Source organism: Tympanuchus pallidicinctus, unplaced genomic scaffold (genome assembly GCF_026119805.1).
Source record: "Tympanuchus pallidicinctus isolate F22 unplaced genomic scaffold, pur_lepc_1.0 scaffold25, whole genome shotgun sequence".
Taxonomy (NCBI): domain Eukaryota; kingdom Metazoa; phylum Chordata; class Aves; order Galliformes; family Phasianidae; genus Tympanuchus; species Tympanuchus pallidicinctus.
In genome coordinates this window covers 3,642,389-3,666,005 of record NW_026294742.1, presented here as the reverse complement: position 1 = coordinate 3,666,005, position 23,617 = coordinate 3,642,389, and the positions used below count along the sequence as shown (strand labels likewise).

General features: G+C 45.7%; 2 protein-coding genes across 2 annotated transcripts; one reads left to right on the top strand and one right to left on the bottom strand.

Moving 5' to 3' along the window:
• Positions 1 to 136: 136 nt before the first annotated feature.
• On the top strand, positions 137 to 6,856 carry CUNH12orf43 (chromosome unknown C12orf43 homolog). The gene is given in 7 exon segments (XM_052689988.1): positions 137 to 2,241; positions 2,243 to 2,417; positions 2,512 to 2,557; positions 3,407 to 3,505; positions 4,152 to 4,225; positions 4,551 to 4,641; positions 5,006 to 6,856. Coding segments are annotated over 7 exon segments (1,335 nt in total). The 5' UTR covers positions 137 to 1,743; the 3' UTR covers positions 5,358 to 6,856.
• Positions 6,857 to 7,356: 500 nt separating this feature from the next.
• Positions 7,357 to 23,537, bottom strand: HNF1A (HNF1 homeobox A). The gene is made up of 10 exons (XM_052689987.1): positions 21,579 to 23,537; positions 14,524 to 14,723; positions 13,505 to 13,691; positions 12,983 to 13,221; positions 12,672 to 12,829; positions 10,747 to 10,948; positions 9,206 to 9,397; positions 8,828 to 8,949; positions 8,408 to 8,549; positions 7,357 to 8,295 (listed from the first exon to the last, which is right to left on the bottom strand). Exons 1-10 carry the CDS (start codon positions 21,911 to 21,913, stop codon positions 8,168 to 8,170), a joined length of 1,905 nt encoding a protein of 634 aa, XP_052545947.1. The 5' UTR covers positions 21,914 to 23,537; the 3' UTR covers positions 7,357 to 8,167.
• Positions 23,538 to 23,617: the final 80 nt, after the last annotated feature.

The following is a 23,617-nucleotide window of genomic DNA, read 5'->3' as shown; positions in this document are numbered from 1 at the left end:
GAGCGTTGAGGAGGAATTTATTTAGCTGTGAGAAACTGAGGAGGAGAGGACGGGCCCGGCGCTGAGGAGCTGTCAGCTGGGAGAGGCACCGAGGCGGCACCTCCGGGCTCTGTCCCTGCCGGGCACACGCTGCCGTGACAGCACTGCGGCTCTGCGTGCACCTGACGGTGCGGGGAATCCCAGCCCGAATCCCAGTGCCCTCCCACTAGAGGCGAGCTAAGGGAGTGAAGGTATTCAGTGGGGCTTAATGCCGAAGGAGCCTTTCTTACAGAGACCAGGGATGCTGTCTGAGGCCTGGGAATACGCAGGTCTCACGGCAGGTCCAGATGTGCCAGCTGGGAATTGCTCAGTGCAAAAGCACGCTGTGCTGAGCCTTCGTGCTGCTTCCAGTAGCACATCGGCTCGGTAAAGCTTGTATCAACGTAGTGATCCAGCAGCACTGCCAGAACTGCCACACACTTGGTGTACTGCAGTGGGAAACTTGTAGCTGTGGTGCTGGTGAAGCTCACGTCCAAAAGCAGCAGTGCCTGTGGCCTAGGACAGGCTCTGTGAAGCTGTCCTAGCAACACTAGCTGTGTGTTTGCTGCCTGTGAACATTTCCTTAGCTGAGAAGATAAAGCAGCATGGCTTGGCACAGCTTCAGCATGTAAGCAAAAATTTGGCATCTCAATATAGTATCAAGTGAGTGAGAGGTTAATGGGACCCCAGAAGCGTAAATGTATCCTCCAGATGCTGATTAAAAGAAGGATAAACTTCTGAAATTTGGACCAGCTTAGAGTAGTCAGCATGTAAGTCTACAGTCAAAGGCATTTCAGTATAAGTGAAGTTGTTTGGGGTTTTATAATCACAAGTAAGAGCAATGCTCAGAATAGTCTTTATTATTTGGGTATTTTATGATAACAAAAGTAGCCTGGAAAGAAGCAATGCTGTATTCAACATAGCCAGGGAATACTTTCAATCCCCAGTGTTCATTTTAACTCTTTATGTTTTATACCTCAGAAGAATTAAATATAATTATGAATTTCTATAATGCTTTATTTACAGTTCCTTCATTCTGCTTCTTTCCCTTGTTCCAATTTCTTTTTAAAATGGAAAAGATCCAGAGATGGAGAATCAGTAAGATTGAATGAGTGGAAAGAATGGTGTACAAGAACAGAATGTAAATGTTAATCTTGTTTAAGATAAGGTTAACAGGAACAAATTTACTTGAAATAGTATTCAGGTGGGGAACATACACGGAACACTCAGTAACTCTCTGCCAGTGACAGTGAATGTAAACTGAATGGCTTTAAGTGATGCCAGGGGATACTTGCCTTGCTGAGCAAGGAAATCAGCTTTCAAAGAAGTCAGCATCACCTTTGTAATGGGGAGGTGCTGTTTATGTGTATTCTCATGGTGTTATGTGCGTCGTTTTTCAGTGTAGCTGGCAGCCACTAACTGATTAGATGTGGACAAGACACCCCATAGGCTGGCTGCTGCTTCACTCTCATGATGGGCATGAGAATAAATGACTTGGATTTCATCACTTTTCATGACCTAAGTCACGAGGCTCACACCATACTTATGGCTCCAAATATTTATGCTGTGTATAGAGCCCCTCCTAGAATTCTCTTAGCAAAGAGATACATAGATGAAGAATCCAACGCAGTAATTTTCACATCAGCACTTTTCTCATCAAGTCTCCATTTTACAAGTATTTTCAACATAATTGTACCTTAATTCAGTATTAAATCGCATTTGGAAATGCTGTTCCTTGACATTGCCATGCAAGAGTTCCCATTTATCTGTGGCTTTTTGCCTTTGTCCCATAAGAGGAGCAGTTTCCAAGACCTCCGGCTCACTTCAGTTTTCAGTTTTCAATACAGCACCAAAGAGGTGGGAAACCACTTATGCCCGAAACGCGTCCCTCCGTGCCGACGGGCAGAGCCTTGGGCCGCCTCCCTCGATCCTTACTGCCAAGCGTCCTGCCTGTTTCTAAAAGCACAAAAGCGACGCCGTCTTTCCGACACCATCGGTCTGTGTTCACCCTCTACCTGTGCGTGCTGTTACAGCCGAGAACGCAGGCACCGCATCACCCGCACCCGGCAGCAGTTGCGGGGCGTCGGACGGACGCGAGCCGCGGTCCCGGTAGAGCACTTCCGAAAGGGCGGCGCGCGCCGCCAGCCGCGGCCATCTCGTGGGGCGCCGCGCCGCGGGACCACAGCGCCCGGCATGCCCCGCGGCCGGCGGACCGGCGGACCGGCGGACTACAGCGCCCGGCATGCTCTGCGGCTCCAAGATGGCGGCGCCCAGGAACGGCACGAGCACGGACAGCAGCTCGGACTCGGAGAGCAGCGGCGGGGCGGCAGCTCGGTTCCGGGAGGCGGCCTGGGACTGCGCGAAGCAGCAGGCGGCGGGGCGGGCGGAGCCGCGAGGCGGTGAGGGGCGAGGCGGTGGCCGGTGGCCGGGCTGTGCCCTGCTTGTGCCGGGCTCTGTCCGCAGCTCTTTCTCACGTAGTCCTTCCTTTGGCAGGCGGATTTCCAAAGGATCAGCGGCAGGCTGCTCGGCCCAGCCTAAGGTATTGCTCTGCGGGCGTCGGGGTTGTGTTTTGGTGAAGAAAAACCTGAGGTGTGCTACTTAATGCCTTGCGTTGCCTCGCACTGGAAGGCCTTTGGTACAATTGTAATCTGCAGTGATGCTTAATTCTAATAAATTAATGAAGTTATTTTGGAAGTATATTCCTCATCTCTCTAACAGTGAAGCAAAAGCAATTGAAAATAAATGTCTGCTGGCAGTTTCAGCATGAGTTCAAGTTGTCAGAAAAGCTCTAATTCTTCCATGCCCCTGCCATGCAAAAATTAATAGTTATGTTTTTTTTTTAATCACAAAACTTCTCATTTAAAGAATGGAGGGTTATATACAGAAGGGCAAATAATAACAATGTGATTGCAAAGCAAATCGTTTGTTGGGTGGGAAAGCAGTGTCTGAATTAAGTGCCTTGTAACAAAGGGAGTGCTGAGCTGTGTAAGCTTGCAGCATTTCTGCAGGCTTGGTTTCAAAAGCTGTCAGCCTTGCAGCTCAGTGCCATCCTTTCTCCTGGCACAGATTTTGCGTGAATTGTGGCAATGTACTCAAGAAGCTCCTACCAGAGAAGGGGTGTCCTGCCATCATTTGTTTGCTTTTGCAGGCTATTTCAATGAGAAAATCATCCTATTACTTTCAGGGAGGTGGCTGCACGATGTTTAGCTCATTGTTAGGAACTGAACTGTTGAGCTCTTCTGCTTTACTTGGCAGTTGTCCCTTATCAACTCAACATGAATTAGTTACTGCAGGGTAGGAGATTTTACAGCCCCCTGGCTCCTGTTTGAGTGAGAGTATTGGATGTTATTGCTCTTGAAGGAGGTGATCATTATTTTATTTTAAACAGACGTGAGGTGAATGACCATGATGAGGATGGAAATGAGCTACAGACCACACCAGAGTTCAGAGCACACGTTGCAAAGAAACTGGGAGCAATGCTGGACAGGTATTGGCATGTCATACTAAAAAGGCTTGTTGTATGGGTAGAGTGCAGTGATGCTTCTGTGTGCTAAAAGCAAGAAATTAAAGATTTGAGTGCAACTTGGAGAAATTGTTTTCTTCTCAATTCCTTCATTTCTGCATTTAATGCAAACTTCCAATATTCTGTGAACTAATTTGGCTCACCTGTTGTGTCCTTCTGGTAATGACTTCCTGTGCAACACTGCCAGTCTACATTTACCTCGGTTGTAAGTGCATTGTAGAGAGGAAGAAGAAGAATTTGGGTACCATATCATCATTTAAAGGCAAACATAAGAACCTTCCTCTCTTGCACCCTAAAGCTGTACGCAGTTCAGGATTTTACTGGCAGTATGCATCTGTCTGGGCCTGCTGCTGTCTTTATTATGTGTGTAAATATCACCCTTGGAACTGGAATTCCTGGTGTTTAAAGTTGGCTTTTAGAACTGTCATTCTTGTGGCATATGTTGCTGAGGGGAGGAGGCACGGTCTGCTCTGCAAGCAGGGAATTGAAACTTCACTAAAAAAAAAAAAAGAAACCATAACAGCACCCTGGTCTTCGTTTCCTATGAATTTCCAATTTTAGCTCAGTTTGTACAAACCTATCTAACATCTAACCAGAGTTTTCTGTTTAGTTTCATCACTGTCTTGAAGGATTCATCAGGACCTTCACCAGCTCGTGTGCAGCAGTCTGACTGTGGAGATGATGGTGAGTCCTAGTCGTGTCACGTCCAAGTCGTGGCCATTTGCTGATGCAGTTAATCAAATAATAGCAAGTGAGATGGATCCTGTCTGGTGCCAGTTGTAGTTCTAGCTCTTTACTGGCTGAAGAGCACTAGCACAGGGTTTCTTAGCATCAGTAAAGGCCGTTTCCTTGTTGTGACTGTTGTGTCCTAACTCTGCAGACTGACAGATGATTGTTACCAAGTATAGCCATCTGTTAACAGCAGCAGGCTTTCCTAGGGAGACTGTTGTGGATTGCTCTCACTTATTCCGTATTTTGGCTAAAATTCCTTTCTAAATACATATTTTAGGTTTTCGCCTCTTCTCCTCCTCTGTCCCAGGAGGCTGTGGGCAATCAGAGCAAAGCCCTGCCCCAAGGAGGAGACGGCCGCCTTGTTCCAGGTGAGGTGCTGTCAGCTGCTTTGCTCCTCAAGTGCGATTCCAGCCCTTGTTTTCATGTTTCAGAGGCAGCAGAAACTCTCCCGTGGGATTAGAAAGTTGAAGAGCTTAAGTGGTGTGTTTATGTGACTGATACTTGAAAACAGCCATTTTCTTTTCTTTCTTTTCTTTCTATTTTTTTTTTTTTTTTTTAATAATACAAATAGGAGATGTAAACAATTTTAAATGCTGACTGTAAGCATTGGAATCCTGGATCCACTAACTGTTCATTCCCTGTTCTGATCTTAGATAGTTCTGCTTTCAATGCTTTGGATGAATTCAAGGCAAACATGTAGCATAATTTCCTTCCCTTTCATTACCTTTCTAGTGACTCAGACAGTGACCAAGAGTGGCAAAAGTACCAGGAGGCTGCTGTGTCAGCAGCAGACATTCTGAAGCAAAGTGCTTTTCCTGCACTGTCCCAGGATTCCAGCCAGAATACGTGTCAGGGTTATGTGGAGCACAGACAGAAGAAAAAGAAGAAAAAGAAAATAAAGGGAGAGAACAAAACTGAAGAGAAGATAATAGACCCAGCAGATTGTGACCAGGACAGCAGAGATTTGCCACGGTTGGATTCTGCAAATGGACAACACAAGAGACAGGACAGCAGTCATACAGATAACAACACAGCGTCACCAGGAGCTGTGAAGAAGAAGAAAAAGAAGAAAGAGAGAGAATAAAGGCTTTGCTGTGCATTTGGGCAGGTGATTGTGATGAATGCTGGGAAAAAACAAATGCAGTTACTGCAGATGAGGGAGAACTAATTTGCAAAGCTTTTGTTCTAAAAGCTCTGTGGCCTGGGAGTCTAATTAAAGTGACTTCCTATGTTCTGACCTCCCTTGGGGAGCATTTTTCTCCTAGCACAGCAGTTATCTGTGCTGCTGCTTGCAGTCCTAGGATTAAATACTGTACACAGACCGGTGTGGTGGAGGGGTGTAATCATGGCTGCATCCCTTCTGATCTGTTCTCTCACATGCTGAAACCAAATCTTGTCTCTTGGAGAAAGCATATGATGAATTGAAGTTGGTTTACGTGGCAGCAGGTGGTCAACTTCTTTTTTGCTTTGATTTGCCTGTGGGAAACTCATTTATTGAAAAGCATTACCAGATGTTAGTCCCTGCCCCCCTCCATTTTTTCCCCCTCTATGATTATCAGAAGGATCTGCTGTTGAAACCTGCCGTGTTACTGATCCCTCTGTAGTCCACACCTCTCCAGGGCCCCTGTGTGTAAACAAAGCAGTGAGCTTATTTTGAGGTTGTTCAAAACCAGCAGTTCTGCATCCTAAATTTCTCTTAGAGTGTTTTCTGGATGGTTTTTTTTTTGTTATTAAATTCTTATTCACTATTAGTCTTATTTAATTTGGCAGGTTTGTGGGACAGCAGCTTTCTTGTGTTCAATAGTTCCCCCAGCAGAGACAAAACGGGCTGACGATGGCTTTTTGTTTGATTGCTGATCGGTGCTGTGAAATTGGTACAAGAAATACTTAAATCTCAGTTGCTGAGTTTCAGACCTTGTTTTGTTTCATATGAGTTTTGTCTGTGAAACGCAGTGGGTTTTGGCACTTAGCATAGCTCTTAATCTGCCTGTTTCAGCTGCAGTATTCCAAGAAACAACCTGTTACTTGGATCAATACTCTGCTCCTGTTGAGTTTCAGTAGGTCTAATTCATTGGCTCTGTTCAGGAGACCTAAAAGCTGGATTAGAGAAACCAAAATAGTGCGCTGATGCTCTTTGAACACAGGAAGGAAACAAGGTGTTTTCCTTCCTATTCTAAGATCCTTGCTGTTTGTCACTCAGGAGAGCACACTTGGCATCCAAAAAATGGATGAAATAGAAAATTGGCTTGGAAGTAATCTGGACCTGACCAAAATTATTTGTTTTATGGCCAGTTAAAACTTCACTGTACTGAAGCTAGCACCTCGAATGTCAAATGCATAACATTTTTTGCCTTGTTTTAAATGTTTTTTTGTTTCTGCTTTTTCTGAATGGAAGTTAAAATTGATTTGCAAGTAATGCACGTGGGCGATTAGGAAATCATCCTTGCATAGAATTCCTTGGAGAACCTGGTTACCAAAATTAATTTCTGGTGCTTGGTGGTATCTAGGGGAAGCTCTTGCAGGCACAAACTGTTATGTGTTATGTTATCTGCAATAGTGAAATTTCCAGGCATGATAACCAAAGAGTTCACTGTTTTTTAATTGTTCCATGTATCTTAATCTGTTCAGAATCTTGAGCATGTTCTGCTGTCCTGCTCACAGTAGCAAGAGCAGCCCTTATCACAATGGCAAAAACATGTTAATTGGGGCTTTTCATATGCCATGTCAGTGATATAAAGATTCAGAGTAAATAAAGAAGAGGGGAATAATTAGAAGAGGAATTATGTATGTAGAAAGTTTTCATTTAGTGCAAAGAAGGCTTTTCGACTCCGGGGGAATTATTTTCATATCAGGAACTACAGAATCTATCCTACAGGGAAGGCAGGAGTGAACAGTGTTCTATAAAATCCATCCAAGTTGGCACTGTTACAGAGAACTGAGGGAACTACTGCTGTCTGTGGAGCATGGAGCCCCGCTGGATGTTGTGCAGTGTCAGGGACCTGTGGGGAATGCCACCCTGGGTCGCTCAGCAGAACGTGTGAGATGAGCATCCACGTGGTTAATGCAGAGAGCTGAAGTCTCCTTGCTGTTAAACTTTAATTTCTGCATTTAAAACAAAGCAGAGCTATATATATATAAAAAAAAAGTAACCAAGCCATTTCCACTAGGATAGCATGATTTTAGAGTAGGTCATTTTGAACTGAGAATGTTTGGGATTTTGTAGTTAATTAAGGGGTTTACAGCTTGTAGTCCATGATCTTGTACTGACAGGTTTTTGCTGAGCCATTTCTGATCCAGTTTCTTGGTGACTTTCATTGCAAAGTCAGAAGCCAGGTTCTCACTCTTGCCTCCAAGTTGATATTATCTCTCATAATTCCAATTCAGGTTTCCTTACATCTAAGGAGGAGGAGAGTGCTTTAAAGATGGTGTCCCTTTTTTGACAGCTCAATTTTTCTCTTTTCTGCATGGCTTACTTTGGTGTAGGCAGGTTTGTACAGGTCCAACCTAGTGAAGGTGAGCAGAACCAAAGTTCCACATACATCTTGGCATTTTTTTGCTGTATTCCAGTCAGATCTCTGACTTTATAACACTCCTTCAGCATCCACAAGGATGTCTGGTCATTCTAGGCTGGCTCGTGGGGTTGGGTTTGGTTCTGGGGGTCTGTAGATCCTATCAGTGCCGGCACCACTGTTCCATAGCTCCTGCTCTGAGCCTGAGCCATCTCTTCTGGAGGCAGCTGAATGAGGGATTTATGAGGCAGTAGGGGCTGGAGGTTGGCTGACTGCAGCAACCATTCCTTCCAGTGGAAGGCAGTGGTGACAGTGACGGCAAACACAGTTGGAGTTGCGCCTTATGCCTTGTCCTGGCAGCTCCCTTTGGGTGGTTGTCTTGGTGTTACTGAGTGGAGGATGCCATCTGCGTGGAGATGAAGGTCTCAATGACGTTATGGGTGGATGGCAGCAGCTGACTGTGGCTGTTGGTGGAGTCAGAGCTCTGGTACAGCACCAGGCTGCTGGAGGACACTGTTAAAAGCACAGGTAGAAGTTACGTACAGATAGCCAGTGCAGTCCCCTCCTCACACGTGCACCTATTTGCAATATGTGGTTTAAGAGAGTAAGTGGCTGCTCCTCTTACCAGCAGGGCTTGAGGTGAGGCGAGGACCAGACTGCAGGTGCTGGATGGTTGTGTCTTGGTTCTGTAGGTGTATCGCTGGTGCCTGCGATACTGGTGTATGGATCCCAGAGTCTGTGTGGGTTTCTGAGTCAGATGTGAATGCCTGGAGAAAAGAGTTAACAGTGCCTGGTTTCTTCATCCCTACTAACAGACGTGGGGGAAGAGGATTAGAAAGAATGAGCAGGTGCTGTTTCCAAGGAGATTAAATCCTTGATGGTGCAGTGAGAAGCTTGCTCTAGTGTCTCCAGCAAGGCAAGGAGATGAGATCGTTCTGCTGGGATGGCATTGACCACACACCCAAAAGCTCTTTGAGAAGCAAGGAGCTCCCGGCAGACTGATGCAGCTGTAAGGTGGAGGGGACACATGTGCTAAGGCTGTTACCTGTTTAGTTGGTGTCAGGTTAGTCAGCGCGCTGAGATTGGCTGTGTCTGTTATCACCATGGTTTGTGGGAGGAGGCCTGTATGTGTGTACTGGGCCACTTCAGACTTGGGGCCGTAGAGAGCTGTACACAAAACAAAAATAACAACCCAACAAGATCATGTGGGAGCTGGAGCTTTGCGTGAGGTTGGTTTGGCTGAGTTTCTCTCTTCGTGTGTGCAGACCTGCTGCCTGTCTCTGAAATACTGGGAACGGAGGGGCAGGAGGATGAATGCGAGAGGAAAATAATTTCATAATTATAGCAATTAAGTTTCAGAGCCAGCAAATGCTCCAGAACAAAGTGTTTTGTTTTGTATGAGCAGATGAGTTTGCACTCTTACCATGGGGGTTCTGTATCTGGGCCATGGTAGCCATGAAGGGGCTCTGGTTGATGTGGCTCTGGACCTGCTGCATGAGGGGCTGCTGGTAGGACGGGTGCAGCTGCTGGGAGAACTGGACTGGCTGCAGGGTGGTGAGGCTGCTCCCCATGCTGTTTATCACAGGTACACTCTGGGGCTGGGTTGAAGTCAGGCCTGAAAAACAAGGAGTGATGACAGCGGCGCTGCACGCTATGGGAGGAGCGGCTGCTCTGCAACAGGAGCCTCTGAAGCAGTCACAGCAGTTCTGTCGGAGCAGTGGGATCAGATTCTGCTTTGCAGGAAACCCCTTTGTTCGCTGTGACTGGGAGTAGATTTCATGCCTATGAAAATGAAGCAGGTAAGTGCAAAAGGAATAATGCAGGCAGCTACTATAAAAAGCTCCTCCGACTTCCCGTGTTTGTTCCTGCAGTGCCTCCTGTTGTACCAGTACAGATCGCTTCCCTCTTAAGTGATAACATGATGTAGATTTCCACTGGGGAGTCCTTGCTCAGAAGTGAACCCAGGGCAACATCTCAGTGTCTCATTCCTTTATTCTTTCCTTTTATATTAAGTTGTAGGTAACAGATGACTGTGCTGTAGCTGCCCAGCCACACGGAATGAAGTTTAAGCTCATTTTGTTTGGGCTGCTGAATTCTGGAATTTGAACCAGTGAGAAAGGCAGAAGGTTTCACTCATCAGTACTCACCTCTGTCTATACCATATTCCTGGATATGTAGGGTGTGTTCCTACACCCTATTCATCAAGCCTCTCTAGCACTGAGAGAATGTTAACACTGTGGAAATCTCTTAATTATTCTTCTTCTTGGCTTGCACAGAATTGGAATCAATATCATAATGTTGGCTATAAATTGGGACGTGGAAATTGGTTCATGGTTGTTGACAAACAGGACCTCTTTCTTCCAGAGAAGAAAGGGTAAGAAGAGAGCACACATTTTATTCTCCTTTCTCTAATGAGATGCATTTTGGCAGTTGGTTTTTCCTGGAGTGAAAAGAAATCTGATAGCAGTCCAGAAAAACTGTTGAGGTAAAAAAAAACTAAAAAAAATTTTAAAAAATTAAAAAAAAAAAAAAAAAAAAAAAAGAGTGATGACTGCATGTGCTTTTTGCAGGAAGTAGAACAGGATGTTTTGTCTTTCACTGTGAACATGCTTAAATTCCCTTAACTGAAAGCTGGCATTATGTTTATGTTTGGGAAGATGCACAGCAGTAGAAAAAAACCATTGGCGTAGGAATAGATCACGGAATCCCTTGCTCTCAAGACTTGAGTTTCTGTGTGACTGGATTCTAACATGAATAAGGATGTCTGTCCCTTAATTTCACAGGTACTTGTCAGTAGTGCAGTTGAAGATCCTTAGTGTTTGTGGCCATTTCCCCAGGTGCGTCTCAGTGCCAAATGAGTGCTTTTATCTCTGAGGGTGAGGGAGGTAATTCTATGTAGCTCTGCACCAGAGTCCTGATGGGCAGAGTTACCAGAGCCAACAACCCCCCAAGCACACTGCTCACCTATTACCAGGGTGGAGCCGCCGGTGTTGGTGAATGCAGGCGCCAGGGATGAGGTCTCACCAGCTCCGATTGCCATCACGCCGGGCAGTGAGGCCATGATGAGGTTCTGAGTTTGCTGGCCCAGCGCGTGGGGGTTTTGCTCTAGGCTGTGCAGGGCAGTCAGGGTGCTGACGGGGGGCAGAGTTCCTCCGGGAGCTGAGATCTGTGTGAGAGAAGGACAGTGGAGAAGCCATCTGCAGCAAGCTGAGCGTGGAGAGTCCCAAAGCTGTCAGCAACTTCTCCCTGCCTGCCCTTGACCCCTTGCTAACTGGAAAGACTTCACCTTTGCTTGTCTGCAGTCTTTGTGCTTTCTCATGCTCATCAATTAACCAGCAAAGGTCAGGTGTTGAAATACGAAGAGGAAATCCTTGCTCTTATAGTTTTTTCTTACTTAAAGACTATGAGGGCTGTACAAACACAGATGAGGTCAGTCCCACTGCACTCCCTTTGAAGGGAAAGTTTGTCCTCTGCTTCACAACTGAGGGAAGAGGGTTGTGCCCAGAGAAATTCGGAAGGAAGCTCACTACAGAATCCTCTTTCCTTGTTCACAAGGAGTTCACAAGGAACAAGGAGTTCTTCTTTCCTTGTTCACCGCTTCCTCTGAGAAGTGCCTTTAATTTCCCTTCCTCTCAGCAAGTGTCTTTTTGTGGCCATTTTTCAGATTAAGATTTTAAAGGGCTTGCTGAAAATATTCCTGAGTTGTTCTTTTTTTTCCTTGTAAAATATTTTCTTCAGGCTACGTTAACAGTTCCCTGCTGTTAAAGGGGCAGCATATCTGTTGGACAAATTCTGTGCTTGGATGTCTCGCTGATTTAGGCTGTGACCTCGAGTCACCAAGAAATCTGATAACTGGACTGTTTTCTTGACCTCTGAAATGAAGCACATCACCTCTCTGTGCTCTGATGGGGTTTGAACTTGCAAGGCCCTGTAGAGATCTATAGCTGGGATATTGTGGAACGGCAAAAAGGCATTCAGATAAATTGGCTGATGGAGAAATTTCAGTGATTTATACTGTACTTTTTCTTTCCCCCTCAGAAAAAATCTGTAAGAATGCTTTACTAAGAGCAAGCACCAGCAGGTTAAATGGTGGGACAAATTATCAAACAAATACCAGCTCTAGAAGATGGCTTTAGAAGACTTTCAGCATCTCATGCAAGACTTTACTCTTTGAGGAGAAAATAGAAAAACAGAGATTTAAATCAAACTGATTTATGGTGAACTTAGCTTAGCCATGGGCCAATGTGCACTAATGCAAACTGCTGCCAACCCTGTCAGCAAGGGAGCACGTGGAAACTGAAGCTGACAAGTCATGTTGCCCTAATGCTCAATTGCTAGTTAAGTGGAAAGAGTTATTGGTTTGTTTTTTTTTTTGAGGAAGGAAGGAAAGAAGGAAACTTGCTTTGAGGAAAGCAGGTTGCTGCAGGGTGGACATCCAGTACATGTCTCAGTGGTGTAACTGGTCTCTGATCTGTTAATCTCATTGGTTCTGCTCAACTCTTTTGGGATATGCAGTGTTCAAATGAGAGGTGATGAGTGTGACTGGGGAAAGGGAGATGAGAAAAGAGCCTCCTGGGAGGAAGGAAATCAAATCATGTCACACTTGGAGCTGTGTTCTTTTGGTGTTGGTTGTGCTGTTTGCTTGTTTTTCCACAACAGGTTGTTTGGGTTAGTATTAAAAAATGCCTGTGCTTCCATGTCATCCCAACCCCCATCAGTCTGGAGCGCACGGGTATCCCCACAGTTCTCACATTGCAAAGTCAGTGCAAGGCAGTTGTCCTCTATCTGTAATACGGCTGTTTTAAAGGGCATTCTAGGAAATACCATTTCTGAAGAGTCTCCCCTGTGGCCACCCTCTAGTCGCCAGGACTCTGGTGTACGTCACTTACCAGCTTGGTGTCTGTGCTCAGCAGGTTCTGGCTGGGCTCCAGCCCAGGGGGAGAAACCTGATGCAGGATGGTTTGGGTGGTCACCATGGAGCTGTTCCCGTGGTGGTTGCTGCTGGAGGACTCTGCCTCGCTGGCTGGCTGCTGGTTGTACCTCACTCCTGCATCACAACAGGGGGAAACTCTGTGTTAAAACCGAGTCACTTCACCAAGTGCTAAGCACAGTTGCATTTGTGGACGCTGGTCTCTGGGCATTTAGGTCAAGGGCCGGGTTTGCTGTCTCCCTTTCAGATCTCCCTCCGGTTGCTTCTTACCGTGAACTTTGGTGGGTGAGAGAGCAGGAGGCGGCTGAAGGGAGGAGGAGTTGTGAGGAGTGAGAGGGGGAGCAGAGGTGGGCTGCGGCCCGCTGAAGTTGTCCATGGCCAGCTTGTGCCGGAAGGCCTCCTCCTTCCTGCGGTTGGCAAACCAGTTGTAAACTCGCACCTCGGTCACCAGGTTTGAACCCAGACCCTGGGCCTGAGATGGGGAAACGCCTCTCTGAATACATTCTGCTCTGTTAGGAGAAAGCACAAAAAGAGTTTTGCTGAGTCTGCCTCGGTCAAAGGCACGCAGTACGTGTGCAACCCCAAAGTGACGGCGGTCTTACACACCAGAGGAGAGGATCCTGCTGGGTACAGCAAGATGTGGGGCATTACTGCATCCTTAGCAAACAGGGAATGCTCACGAGTCTCGATTCAAATGTGGCTCATGCCACAAGCCTGCTTCATGTGGGCCTTAGCACACCAAGCATGCAGAGGCCCTGCTCCGATTCTTCAGAACCAAGCACCCTTCTTTACCTGTTGCACTCTTCCACCAGTGCCTCTCTCTCTTCTTTGCTGGGGTTCTTTTGTCTCTCGTAGGCTTGGAACAGAATCTGTTGTGAGGCAGGACCCCATTTAAAGCGATTTCTTCGTCCCTTCTTGGTGGGCAGATCATCTCCCATGGGCTCCTCTGTCAAGATCCCCTGACCAGCATGTGTGAATTCTGCAGGCACAAAAGGGCAAGGGAGTTTAGAGGAAATGTCATGGGAAACAGAGGGCTGAATCTAGAAGGGGCAGAAATCAAGTTCCATAATCTGCTAAAGCAGTTAAGATGTTCCTAGCAGGACTGTGGTGACCTACCCCTTCTCTTACTTGCATTGCATCTCAGCTCCCACCCTGGGGAAGTGAAAACAGATGTGGGAGGCTTGAGAGTAAGTATGATTGGGGTCCTGCTCTCCAGAACAACCCAGAGGCTGACAGTCTCGTTTCAATTGCAACTCATGAATACAAAGTTAAGTGAGAGATTGCAGACAGGTTCTTGAATATAGAAGTGCATGCTGCAGTGATGGGTTGCCAGTGGGTGTCTGTATAGAGAGGGCCTGGAGCGTGAGGTGATAGCCAGCAGTGGTTTGTTACAGCAAGTACAATAGTTTGCTGCTTTTTGCAGCTAGGGGAACTGTTGCTTTAGCTGAAAATTGTACCAGCCTGGTGCTCAGACAGAAATGCCTGAGAAATGTCTGTGATGTGTCAGGCACACTGTTTTAGTGTGAGGATGGATTTCAAGCTCCAATGGCAAATGAATAATGTTAGTTTGCATCTCTTTAGCAACATGATGGGTGGAGTGGGTAACTGCAGGCTGTTTTGTGATGGGGCATTTTTCCATGTGCGGTTAGGTTCACTTTACTGAATACTGACATGGATTTCTCTAAGCTTGCTTCCAGAAATGGCTTTTCCTGCATTTTTTTCCTTGATAGAAATGTGCAGTAAGGATCAGCAAGGGAGAGCAGAGGCTTTTATGAAGTTGGAAACTGCAGAACAGTTACTGCTGTACTTACGCTGGGCCACCTCTCGCTGCTTGCGGACGTACCAGGTGTAGAGGGCTGCCCTTTTTTGGGTCTTCATGGGAGTGCCCTTGTTGAGGTGTTGTGAGAGGTGGGATTGGTTCAGGCCAGTCGTGTCCACCACCTCGCGCTGAGGGATGTTGTGCTGTTGGAGGTAGGATTTCACCATCTTTGCTACCCGCCAGGGATCCTCTCTGGAAGGAGCAGAAAATACTTCTCAGGAGGGCTCTCTGTAGCACCTGCACTCGGCAGACCCGCATTCCAAGGAGGTGCACTGGTGCTTCCCTAGGTGCACCATGCATATCAGTCAGCACCACTGCATGTGGTGAGGCAGGGATGTTAACTGGCTGGAGAAAGGAGAGCTGTTCTCAGTGTGGCCAGGGCACAGCATCTGTCAGAAATTAGGTGGAAAAGATGTATCTAGCTTCCTTTAAGCAGATCTCTGTAGGCACTTTGATCTCCCCTTAGAAAGAGCCATCTTTGGCTATCAGGGGAACTTTCCAAAAACATGGCAGCAGTCTTTGCCATCTGTGCTTGTTTTTATACAAGGCTTTGCCCTGCTCTGTTCAGGCAACTGCCATCTGTAAATGATAGAAGGTGCTGACAAGTGACACAGACAAGGAATGTACATCCCTTTCTGCTGGGAAGTAATAAAACATTTTTTGCTGCTAGTGAATAATGCTGTGGGTAGAGAAGTGACACTGGATCTCAGCATTCAGCTGGATATGTTATGACTACAGGTATCTATTTTTCAGAGATGACAGCTATCTTGCCATTCTCTACTTGTCTTCTCTATCCTCTTCAAGGCATAAGTGCTTGGGATAGGTGCAATTCATTTTTCCAAGGCAGATTCACTGTGTTACTATGCTGAACCTAGCTCATGTCCTTAATCTTGTCAGGGATGAGAAACATGGCAGAGATTCAGGCAGTGAAAACAGGCTTTCATCATACTGTCAGAGGACAGCTATGCATGTAATATGTATACACCAAGCAATCTGGCATTATGTGCATCAGCCTTGCATTATTAACATCTGATTAACATCTAGATCCACTCAGACTCCTACTCGCTATAAAGAACAGGCAACCTATTAATTCCTCCTATTGCCACTCTCCTTTGGGGTAACAACTGGAGGAAAACTTGAAGCTAATCTGATTTGAGATTTTATAATGAATGTGAATCTCTGATTAAGACCTCTGATTAGAATATCCACAACTGTTCCTAAGGAGGCGTTCAGTGCCAGTTTGGATGGGGCCCAGCCTCATCTAGTGGGTGCCTTGCCCACAGCAGGGGAGTTAAAGCTAGATGATCTTTAAGGTCCCTTCCAAGCTGAGGCATTCTATGAACTTGTGAGAACAGACAACGTGACTTTGACTGTGACTTCTTTGTGTTTGTCAGTTTCACTGAGGCTGAAAATTACAGTAAAAATAGAAAGATGGGAAAACAGGCAGTCTAGAACCAACCAACTCAGGAGCCTCTATGGAAAAGATTCTGGTTCAGTTTTAACAAAGCATCCTTCTGTTTTTGTATGCAGGATATCTGGTGGAGAAGGTTTGCACATTGTAGAAGTACAATGGTGCTGCATCTAACACCAGCATCAAAGGAGCAACGGGGATGAAAAAATATTTCTAATATAATGGGTGATGTGTTGCAAGAATGCAGAGATCTGAGCAACTGGCAACAGCTGTACTGTTGGAGGCTTTGTTGATTCAATAGGTTGCCAGAGGCTGCAAAGTGATAAGCAGGACAAAGTCCACACCTGTTCTCTCAGTGCAAATACCCTTATCTCTGTTCCCTTCACAGCCTTTCACAGTGGCTGGGTAGTCCAAGGAGCAAGCTCTGCTGCCATTGTATGTATGGCGGAAGCAGGGTTGGTTACAGCTCTCTGAAGAATCTGTTTTCTTAAATTAGGACCATTTGCTTCTCTGCTATGATGGTACACTTGCTTACAGAGCTTCACTCTTCTAGCCTACTCCCTTAACAATCTTCGTCTTTTCAGAAGCCTCAAATTGGGCTGAATTTGCAGAGCTTTTCCATCTTCGGTGTCTTTCCTCCCTCAGTGTTTGTGATATGTTCCAGCCAGCACATGTGCCTTGAATTTGTTACACACATCTCTACACAGAAAAGGCTCCTACTTGTGTTCTCTTCTCTCAGATTTGAGCTCTGGCTCAGATGGGGAAAGGAGGGACTGTGTCATTACTGATGGAAACCACTGTTACATATTGATTTCCTTCCTGCAGGCTGATGGTGAGTCACTTCTGTCTTCCCTGTCAAGATCCTTGCTTCTTTGTGGTAGGAACAAAGAGGGAAGAATCCAAGAGTCTTTTTTTCACTGTAGTTCAAAGCCTTGTGCTTTCTTTTCTGTTTGTTTGTTTTATTTTGAGACAAAGCATAGCGGGTTCTGTAAGGGAAAACACTGCAGGGAAATCTTACCACAGTATAATTTCATAAGATAGTTGTGTGTAATCCAAACTACTCTGTACATCATCAAAACGTGGGCTGTAATATCAGTGCAGCAATTTATTTTGGCCCTGGACAACATCACAGAACAAGCAATGGCAGCTGCTCAGCTGAACCCTGAAATGAGCTGTTGCCCAGATGCTCAGTTCCACCTGCAGACTCTGCATCGTTGTCACACACATCATAAGGTAAACCTTAATTCCTTCAGCAGTGGTAGGACTGTCACTGACTGTCAGTTTTCCTGTTTAGCTGTGCTAAAATCTCACTTCCACGGTGAGTTAGAACTGGGTGTGCCTCACTCAAGCTCTCTTCTACCTGCAAGCCTGTTTTCTGCTTTTTTAATCTTCGTTCTTCCCAAATAGAAGCTACTTCTCCATCCCATTCTTGCTTTGGAGATGTTAAGTTCTTCTTGGAAATTGTTCCACGTAATGCTTACTTCCCAAATCTTGCTTTCAGCCTTCAGTCCTGCTTTCAGCTTCTGAGCATGGCCCCTCTCCCTGACTCCTGTCAGCCACAGGGGCCTGGGTCTTCTCTCCATTCCAGCTTCCCATTTTCTTAGTTTTGAGGTCACTTTTTAAGGGCGTTTTCACCTCCCTTTTGTTACCTGAACAATAAGTAACCCAGGTAGTTAGTTATAAACTCAAAGGGAACAAGAGGCTGGTTGATAATTTATAGCAACATCTCAAATTTAAATGGAAAGTAAATATCAAGTTGTTAGCATTAAAGAAAACCCATTCCAGAGAGCTGGAGATGTAACATTCGGGGGACATTCTCTTTCCTTCACTCTTCTTGACTTTTCCTTCTTTTTCCTTTGTTCCTTTCTTTCCCTTCTTCTTCCCCATTTTTTTCCCTCTATTTCTCCTTTCCTTCTTTCTTGTTCTCAGATTCTCAGGCAAGAGAATCCTTTGTAGGTTCTGAATCGCTGTTTGGACCAGAGCTCACTTACGCAGAGGTTCAGAGCTGTGAAGTTCTCAGCACCGTGCTCTGTGCCTTTCCTCTGGAGCCTGCTAGAAGCCCTCACTGATGCCAGTGCACACCTGGAGCCGTGCTGGGCAGAGAGCAGGGAAGGTAAGACCATGGACAGGCTTCCTTTCTGATGAACTTGGCCTGGTTCGCCTCATCTTGGTTTATATGTGGAAATGGAAGGGGTGTGGCAGCTTCATCTCAGCTTTCCCCCGTTACAGCAACTCGAAGACAGTTTACGTGAGGAAGATATTGACTCTTTATCATGGCTTTTCTTTTTTCCCTCAAGGAAGGCATGCTTTTGAACCTGCCTCCAGGGGAAACCTGTTGCTTATCTCCATTTCTCTCTTTCCTAATGGCATTTTGCTCCTTGCCCTACAGGTGAACTGCTGCTAAACCTCTCGCCATTCTCTGGACGTGCAGTAACTCGATCTGTCCCTGCTCCCAAGGACGCCTCTCTCTTGCCTTCTGTAGGTAATACCAGGCTGTTCTTCCTCTCTGTAGGGTGATCTAGAAGGAATGTTGTTGCTCAGATTGCAAATTTATGGAAGATCAATGAGACATTTAGGGATGAAATGATGAAATGTCAACTCCTCACTACAGAAGCGTTAGTCTGAACTGCCTTTATCCGTTGTTTTCTGCAGGGACAAAATGTAATAGGTGCCCATAGGATCACCCAGTTGTGTAGAAGTCTCTTGTCTAATTCCTAGCTTACTCAGCTTTGTTCTGTGCTTCTAAAACCACGCTTCCAACTTCAGTGGTCCTGTGAGGATGTGCTGGGTCTCTTGGTGCTGTCACTTTTCCTTTCCATCTCCTGGGAAGCCTAGCAATGGACTCCCTCTGGTACTACTAAAAGAGTGATACCTGCAGTTACCACAAAGACTTGCTTGTATTGCCTGTAGCTGCCCACAAGTCAATGTCTCTGTTCAAATGTGGTCTACAATATCAGGCCAGGGATTGTTAGCCTGAAGAAAGTTCTTTCTAAAGGTGAAAGAGCTTCCATCTCATTTCTTGACGTGAAATCCTTGTGTAGATGCTGAAATAGGTAGTTTTGCAATCATTGAAGTTCTACTGGGAATACCTGGGCTTGGAGATTTCTTGCCTTCCTTCCTTTTATGCATTGCTAGAAGTAATTTCTATTATAGAGTAATTCCTATTACAGATTCTTCTGTCCTGTCTGTAATTACAATATTATTTTAAGGACGTTACCTTTTGGCATCTGTTAATGGAAAGGTTTATTCATAAAAACAAAGAAAAAGCTTTAGTAAGCAACAACTGCTTAGACATTATCAAGCCCTGATATTGGTTCAGATAGTTGGAATAGATTCTCAAACATAAAATTGCTTTGAATATATTTTCTGATCAAAGATCTATACAATGTGATACTTGACAATACAGACTTCCCAGTGTTTTCACTTTACCTTGAGTAGTTTTAATCCATTATATTCCTCCATAAATACTCTTCTAACTTTTTGGACTCCTGGTGCATTGCTCTGTCCTGTGGTACTTGGGATTGATGAATGTGGGCTCTGAGGTTCAGAACAAAGCTTTGTAATTACAACCCAGGGTAAGGCTTAAGAGACTCTGGTTCTCACCTATGCTTTTCTCTACCCTCTTCGGGTTTTAGGTAAGTCACAGAATCTCTGTAGAAGGGCAGTATTACTCAACTGACTGTCTGCAGAGAGATGTGGGAGTGTTGGCCAGAAACCATTAATGTCACAGGTTTGCAAGGGAAGTCAGTCTTGTGCTGAGCCGGATAACATGCACAAGAGAAAACAGTAGCAAGCACCTAGGAAGGCAGAGATGGTCAGAAACCAGAAATTGTGCTAAAGTGAAGTTGGCAGGAAGGAATTCCCTCCGTACGTGAGCCTGTTTTCAGATCACAGGCGATAGCACTGAAGTCCTGCTTCACCCATTCATTAAAGAAAACGGGGCAAAGCCAGGAGCTCCTCTTCAGCTTCCGTGGTCTCCCTTGTGGACAGATACCTGATCGGAAGTTAATGATCAAAAGGCTTATCAGGGGCTTTTCATCTATAAATTTATAAGACAAAAGAGAAATAATAAAGCCACTGGATAATTAGTAACTAGCCAGGGCCCGCCCGGTGCCACTGGTCTCAAACTACCCCAAGACCTGTACGCAGACTCAGGGAGATGAGAAGGAGGCAAGGGTGAGGGGAAGGAAATGCATGGAAGGGAGATTAAATTAGCTAGGAAGACATTAAAAAGGGGAGGATTGGCAGCAGAGACAAAACTGAGGAGAGAAGAGGGAATAGGTCCAAAGAATGAGGGAGAGAAAGGTAAGGGGAACAAAGGAGGCTAAAAGGTGTAACAGAGATGGAAGAGCAGAAGAGAAGAAAGAGAGACTGGCCCCAGAAGAAGACTGAATTATTGGGAGTGCTTTCCCCACCTGGGTAGGAGCTGATCCAGTGAATTTACCCCTGTTGGATGCAGCTGTCTCAGCTCGCAGTCCGCCATCTTCCATCTCCTAAGTACTTATGGTGAGTGCTAACTCTGACCTGCTGTTTTTCTGGCTTTGGCCTTTCTGGTGAGATTTGATGTTTTGCTTCTTGTTTTTACCTTTAATATTTATTTTGTTTGCATGTGAAGAGGAGGGAGACAGCAATGCCGGAGAAATTCTCTAACTGTGTTTCAGTTTTAGTGAAGATTTTAGGTGCAGGTCATTGCTATGTCTTGGATTTTCTGTTAGCTTGAGATTTCAGAATGTCCACCCCCCAAAACAGATGGGCAGATTCTGCTTCTGAGGTGCTAGACTGCTTGGATGGACATGATCCTTATTGGGCAAATCTCTTTGCCCACAGAAATATTGTCCCATGAAGAATGCCAAATGGTAATTCCAGTGAATGTTTCTCTGTCACAAGACTTAGTGGTTAGGGAGCACTGCCTGTCTTTTGGTATTAAAAATGCGTGTATGCAAAGGCAAAATAATGTGGGTGTAAAACCTGCAGTTGTTGCTGCATATCTACTTTATGGCTGTGACAGAGAGCGGATGGTAGAAGCAGTGGGTTCTGCCTCACTGCAGGTATTTGATTTGTGTGCTTTCTACAAGAAAATCTCTGCTTAAATCAGGATTACTAAGCACTCGTGGGATGAGAAGTTCCCTTGTTTGTCTTTGACCATCAATACTTCAAAGAGCAGTAAAGTTAAAAATATTTATCACCTTAAAATTAGCAGTGAAACTTCACAGCTTCACTTTACCATCAAGTCACTGGCTAACATGATACCTGTTAAGAGTGTGACCAGATATTATTTTTTCTTTCCTTGATGACTGAAATTTTGAATCCAATAAAAGTATAAATGGCAGAAACTAACGTTTAGTCAAAGATGCAACTTACGCAGCCCACAAACTGTTCTCGAGCCTGATGATACAAGCGTTTCAAACTCGTAATCGGGCTTCGTGGCTCCCTTTATGCATTTGAAGTGAAATTAAAAGAGAAAGTTTGAGCATCCGTGAGAGTATGGGGAGTGTTCTGGGGGGATAGTCGGGCATGGATGGAACTCTGCAGCTAGATCAGTTGTGAGCACGCTGAGCATAAAAGGTAAGGAGAAGAGACTTAGCGGGAGAATGCAAGAAAGAGCAGCAAAGAGGAGCAGCAAATTATTTCCTTACTGTAATAGTCTTTCCACCACAGCCTTCTGGTGAGCAGCCTCCTCAGGGCTCAAGTTTTCCAGCTCCTTCATTATCGGAGGGGTAAATTCCTCCCCGTCATCAGAGGTTTCATCTTCCGACAACCTGGTTTCGCCCATTCCATTGGGGAGATTGGGGATTTCGGGGCAGGACTCCCCTTTCTCTGTCTGCAGGGCATTGATAGCATGCTGACTTTCACTCTGGAGCATGTAGGGTTCCACTTCGCTCAGTGCCTTGATCAGGGTCTCCTTGGTTAGCCCCGACTCCAGCAGCGCTCCCAGCAGCTCCACTTGAAGATGGCTCAGCTTCGAGACCATGGTCTTCAGGCTGCAGTTCTTTGGGTTTGAGTTCCACGTTATCCTGCTTCCAGCTTCCCTACACCATGTTCCTGAGGTAACACGCCCGACTGTCAGCAGCGGGCACAGCGCAGCCTCCCGCCTTTACGCCCCCCCAAAAAAAACAAAATACAAAATTGAGCCACTTCGGACCCCCCACGACTGTCCTGAGCCAGTGCTGATAAAGGGACCCTTGGCTATCTGTTTACATTGGTAAATTCTCCAAGGTTCATATTTATCTGTGTGCTTAGCAAGTTACTGAACTTTGGACTTCAGCACTGCAGCAGCAGTTCACAAAGTGCAGAGGGAGAGAAAGCAGGGGGAGGGGGAAAGGGAGGGAAGCGGAGAGAGGAAAATGAAGGGATAGAAGGTCTGCCAGCATGGAAAAGTAAGCCATGGAAAGAAAACGAAGAGAACAAGAGTGGAAAAACAAGGCTTACTTTTGGCCCCATTCATTTTAGAGAAAGAAGAGGTAGAGTACGTACGAGGAAGAGTTGCGTTCGCCAATGTTGGAAGGTTGCAGAGCCTACTCTGAGCCCTAGCTGTGGTGGGTTGAGCTACTCTCAGCTCTTGCTGAGAGCTTTGGGCTGCCAAAATACTGCCTCGGCAGCTTGGTTTGCCTTTGTACAGCCCTCCAGCAGAGACGAGTGACCACTGGGTTGGTTTGAGCGTTCCCAAGACCCGCAGGGTGTTCTGGAGCTCCTGCTGATTTCTGTGGCAGAGCATTGAGTCTTAAATGATTTTTTTTTTTTTTTCTTTCTTTTGCCTTTGGCTTGCTGGGTACCTTAATATGCAAACATCAGCACTTGCCATGAGAACTTGCTACGTTTATTGCTGAATTGATGAGAAAAAGCTGTGTACACACGTAATTCAGATACTGCTTGCCCCACTGAGCTTGTGATTCAAGCACATGGTAGGGACTAGCCCTGGGTGTTGGTACATGCTGAGAATCCCTATCTGCAGCTGCCCTGCTTCTGAGAAGTGCTCTGGGCAGCTTTGGCTCCCATTTATCACCTACGTCTCTTGATACCAACCCTGCTCTAATGTTCTACTCCCACCTGTTGTTTGAATCCTGAAAACATGCTCTGTAACTTCACTGGAAAAATTTAGGGCAATTCTCATGAAATCTTCATTATATGATATTTTCCAGTCTGAAAATATATGAATGATTTTATCCATTTTGAATGGCTGAATTAGGAAATAACTTGGCATGGACTTGATGTTGCACGAGCATCTTGTAAATGGTTCCTTCTTATGTGATCAACAGGAGGACTTAAAACTTGTTTTATTGGAAGTTTCCTATGGGCAGCCACTCACCTTGTTCTATATCACTTCCACCAAGCTCAAGTGAAGGGGAGCCCAACAGAACAGTCTCAAAAGCAATAAGTATTCCAACACAGTGCTGTGGAATGGCCTGGGTCCCTATTCTTCCTTCATGCTCTCCAGGCGCCTCTGACAAGGGGCCAAGTCAGCAGCTGAAGGGCAGAGTGTTTTCCAGATGAGACCCCCCTCCTTCCTCCAGGCTCAGCAAGATGTGCTTGGGCTGCTGGGCTGACCTTCCCAGCCAGGGCTGTTGCTAACTGTCACCTTTTGTTTCAGATGGCATCTACACCCAGGTACCACCCGTTCCCCCTGCTGCAGCATGTTAAAACAACTCAGGTGGCTACAAAAGGCTACAAAGAAGTA

What these genes read in the sequence shown, in the direction of transcription:
- HNF1A (XM_052689987.1), bottom strand. Translation starts at nt 21,913, where the DNA reads ATGGTCTCGAAGCTGAGCCATCTTCAAGTGGAGCTGCTGGGAGCGCTG. An exon ending in GTGGTGGAAAGACTATTACA is followed by an intron (nt 14,724 to 21,578) that starts GTAAGGAAATAA and finishes TGCTCCTTCCAG; the next exon opens with AGAGGATCCCTGGCGGGTAG. An exon ending in CTGGTGGAAGAGTGCAACAG is followed by an intron (nt 13,222 to 13,504) that starts GTAAAGAAGGGT and finishes TTCTCCTAACAG; the next exon opens with AGCAGAATGTATTCAGAGAG.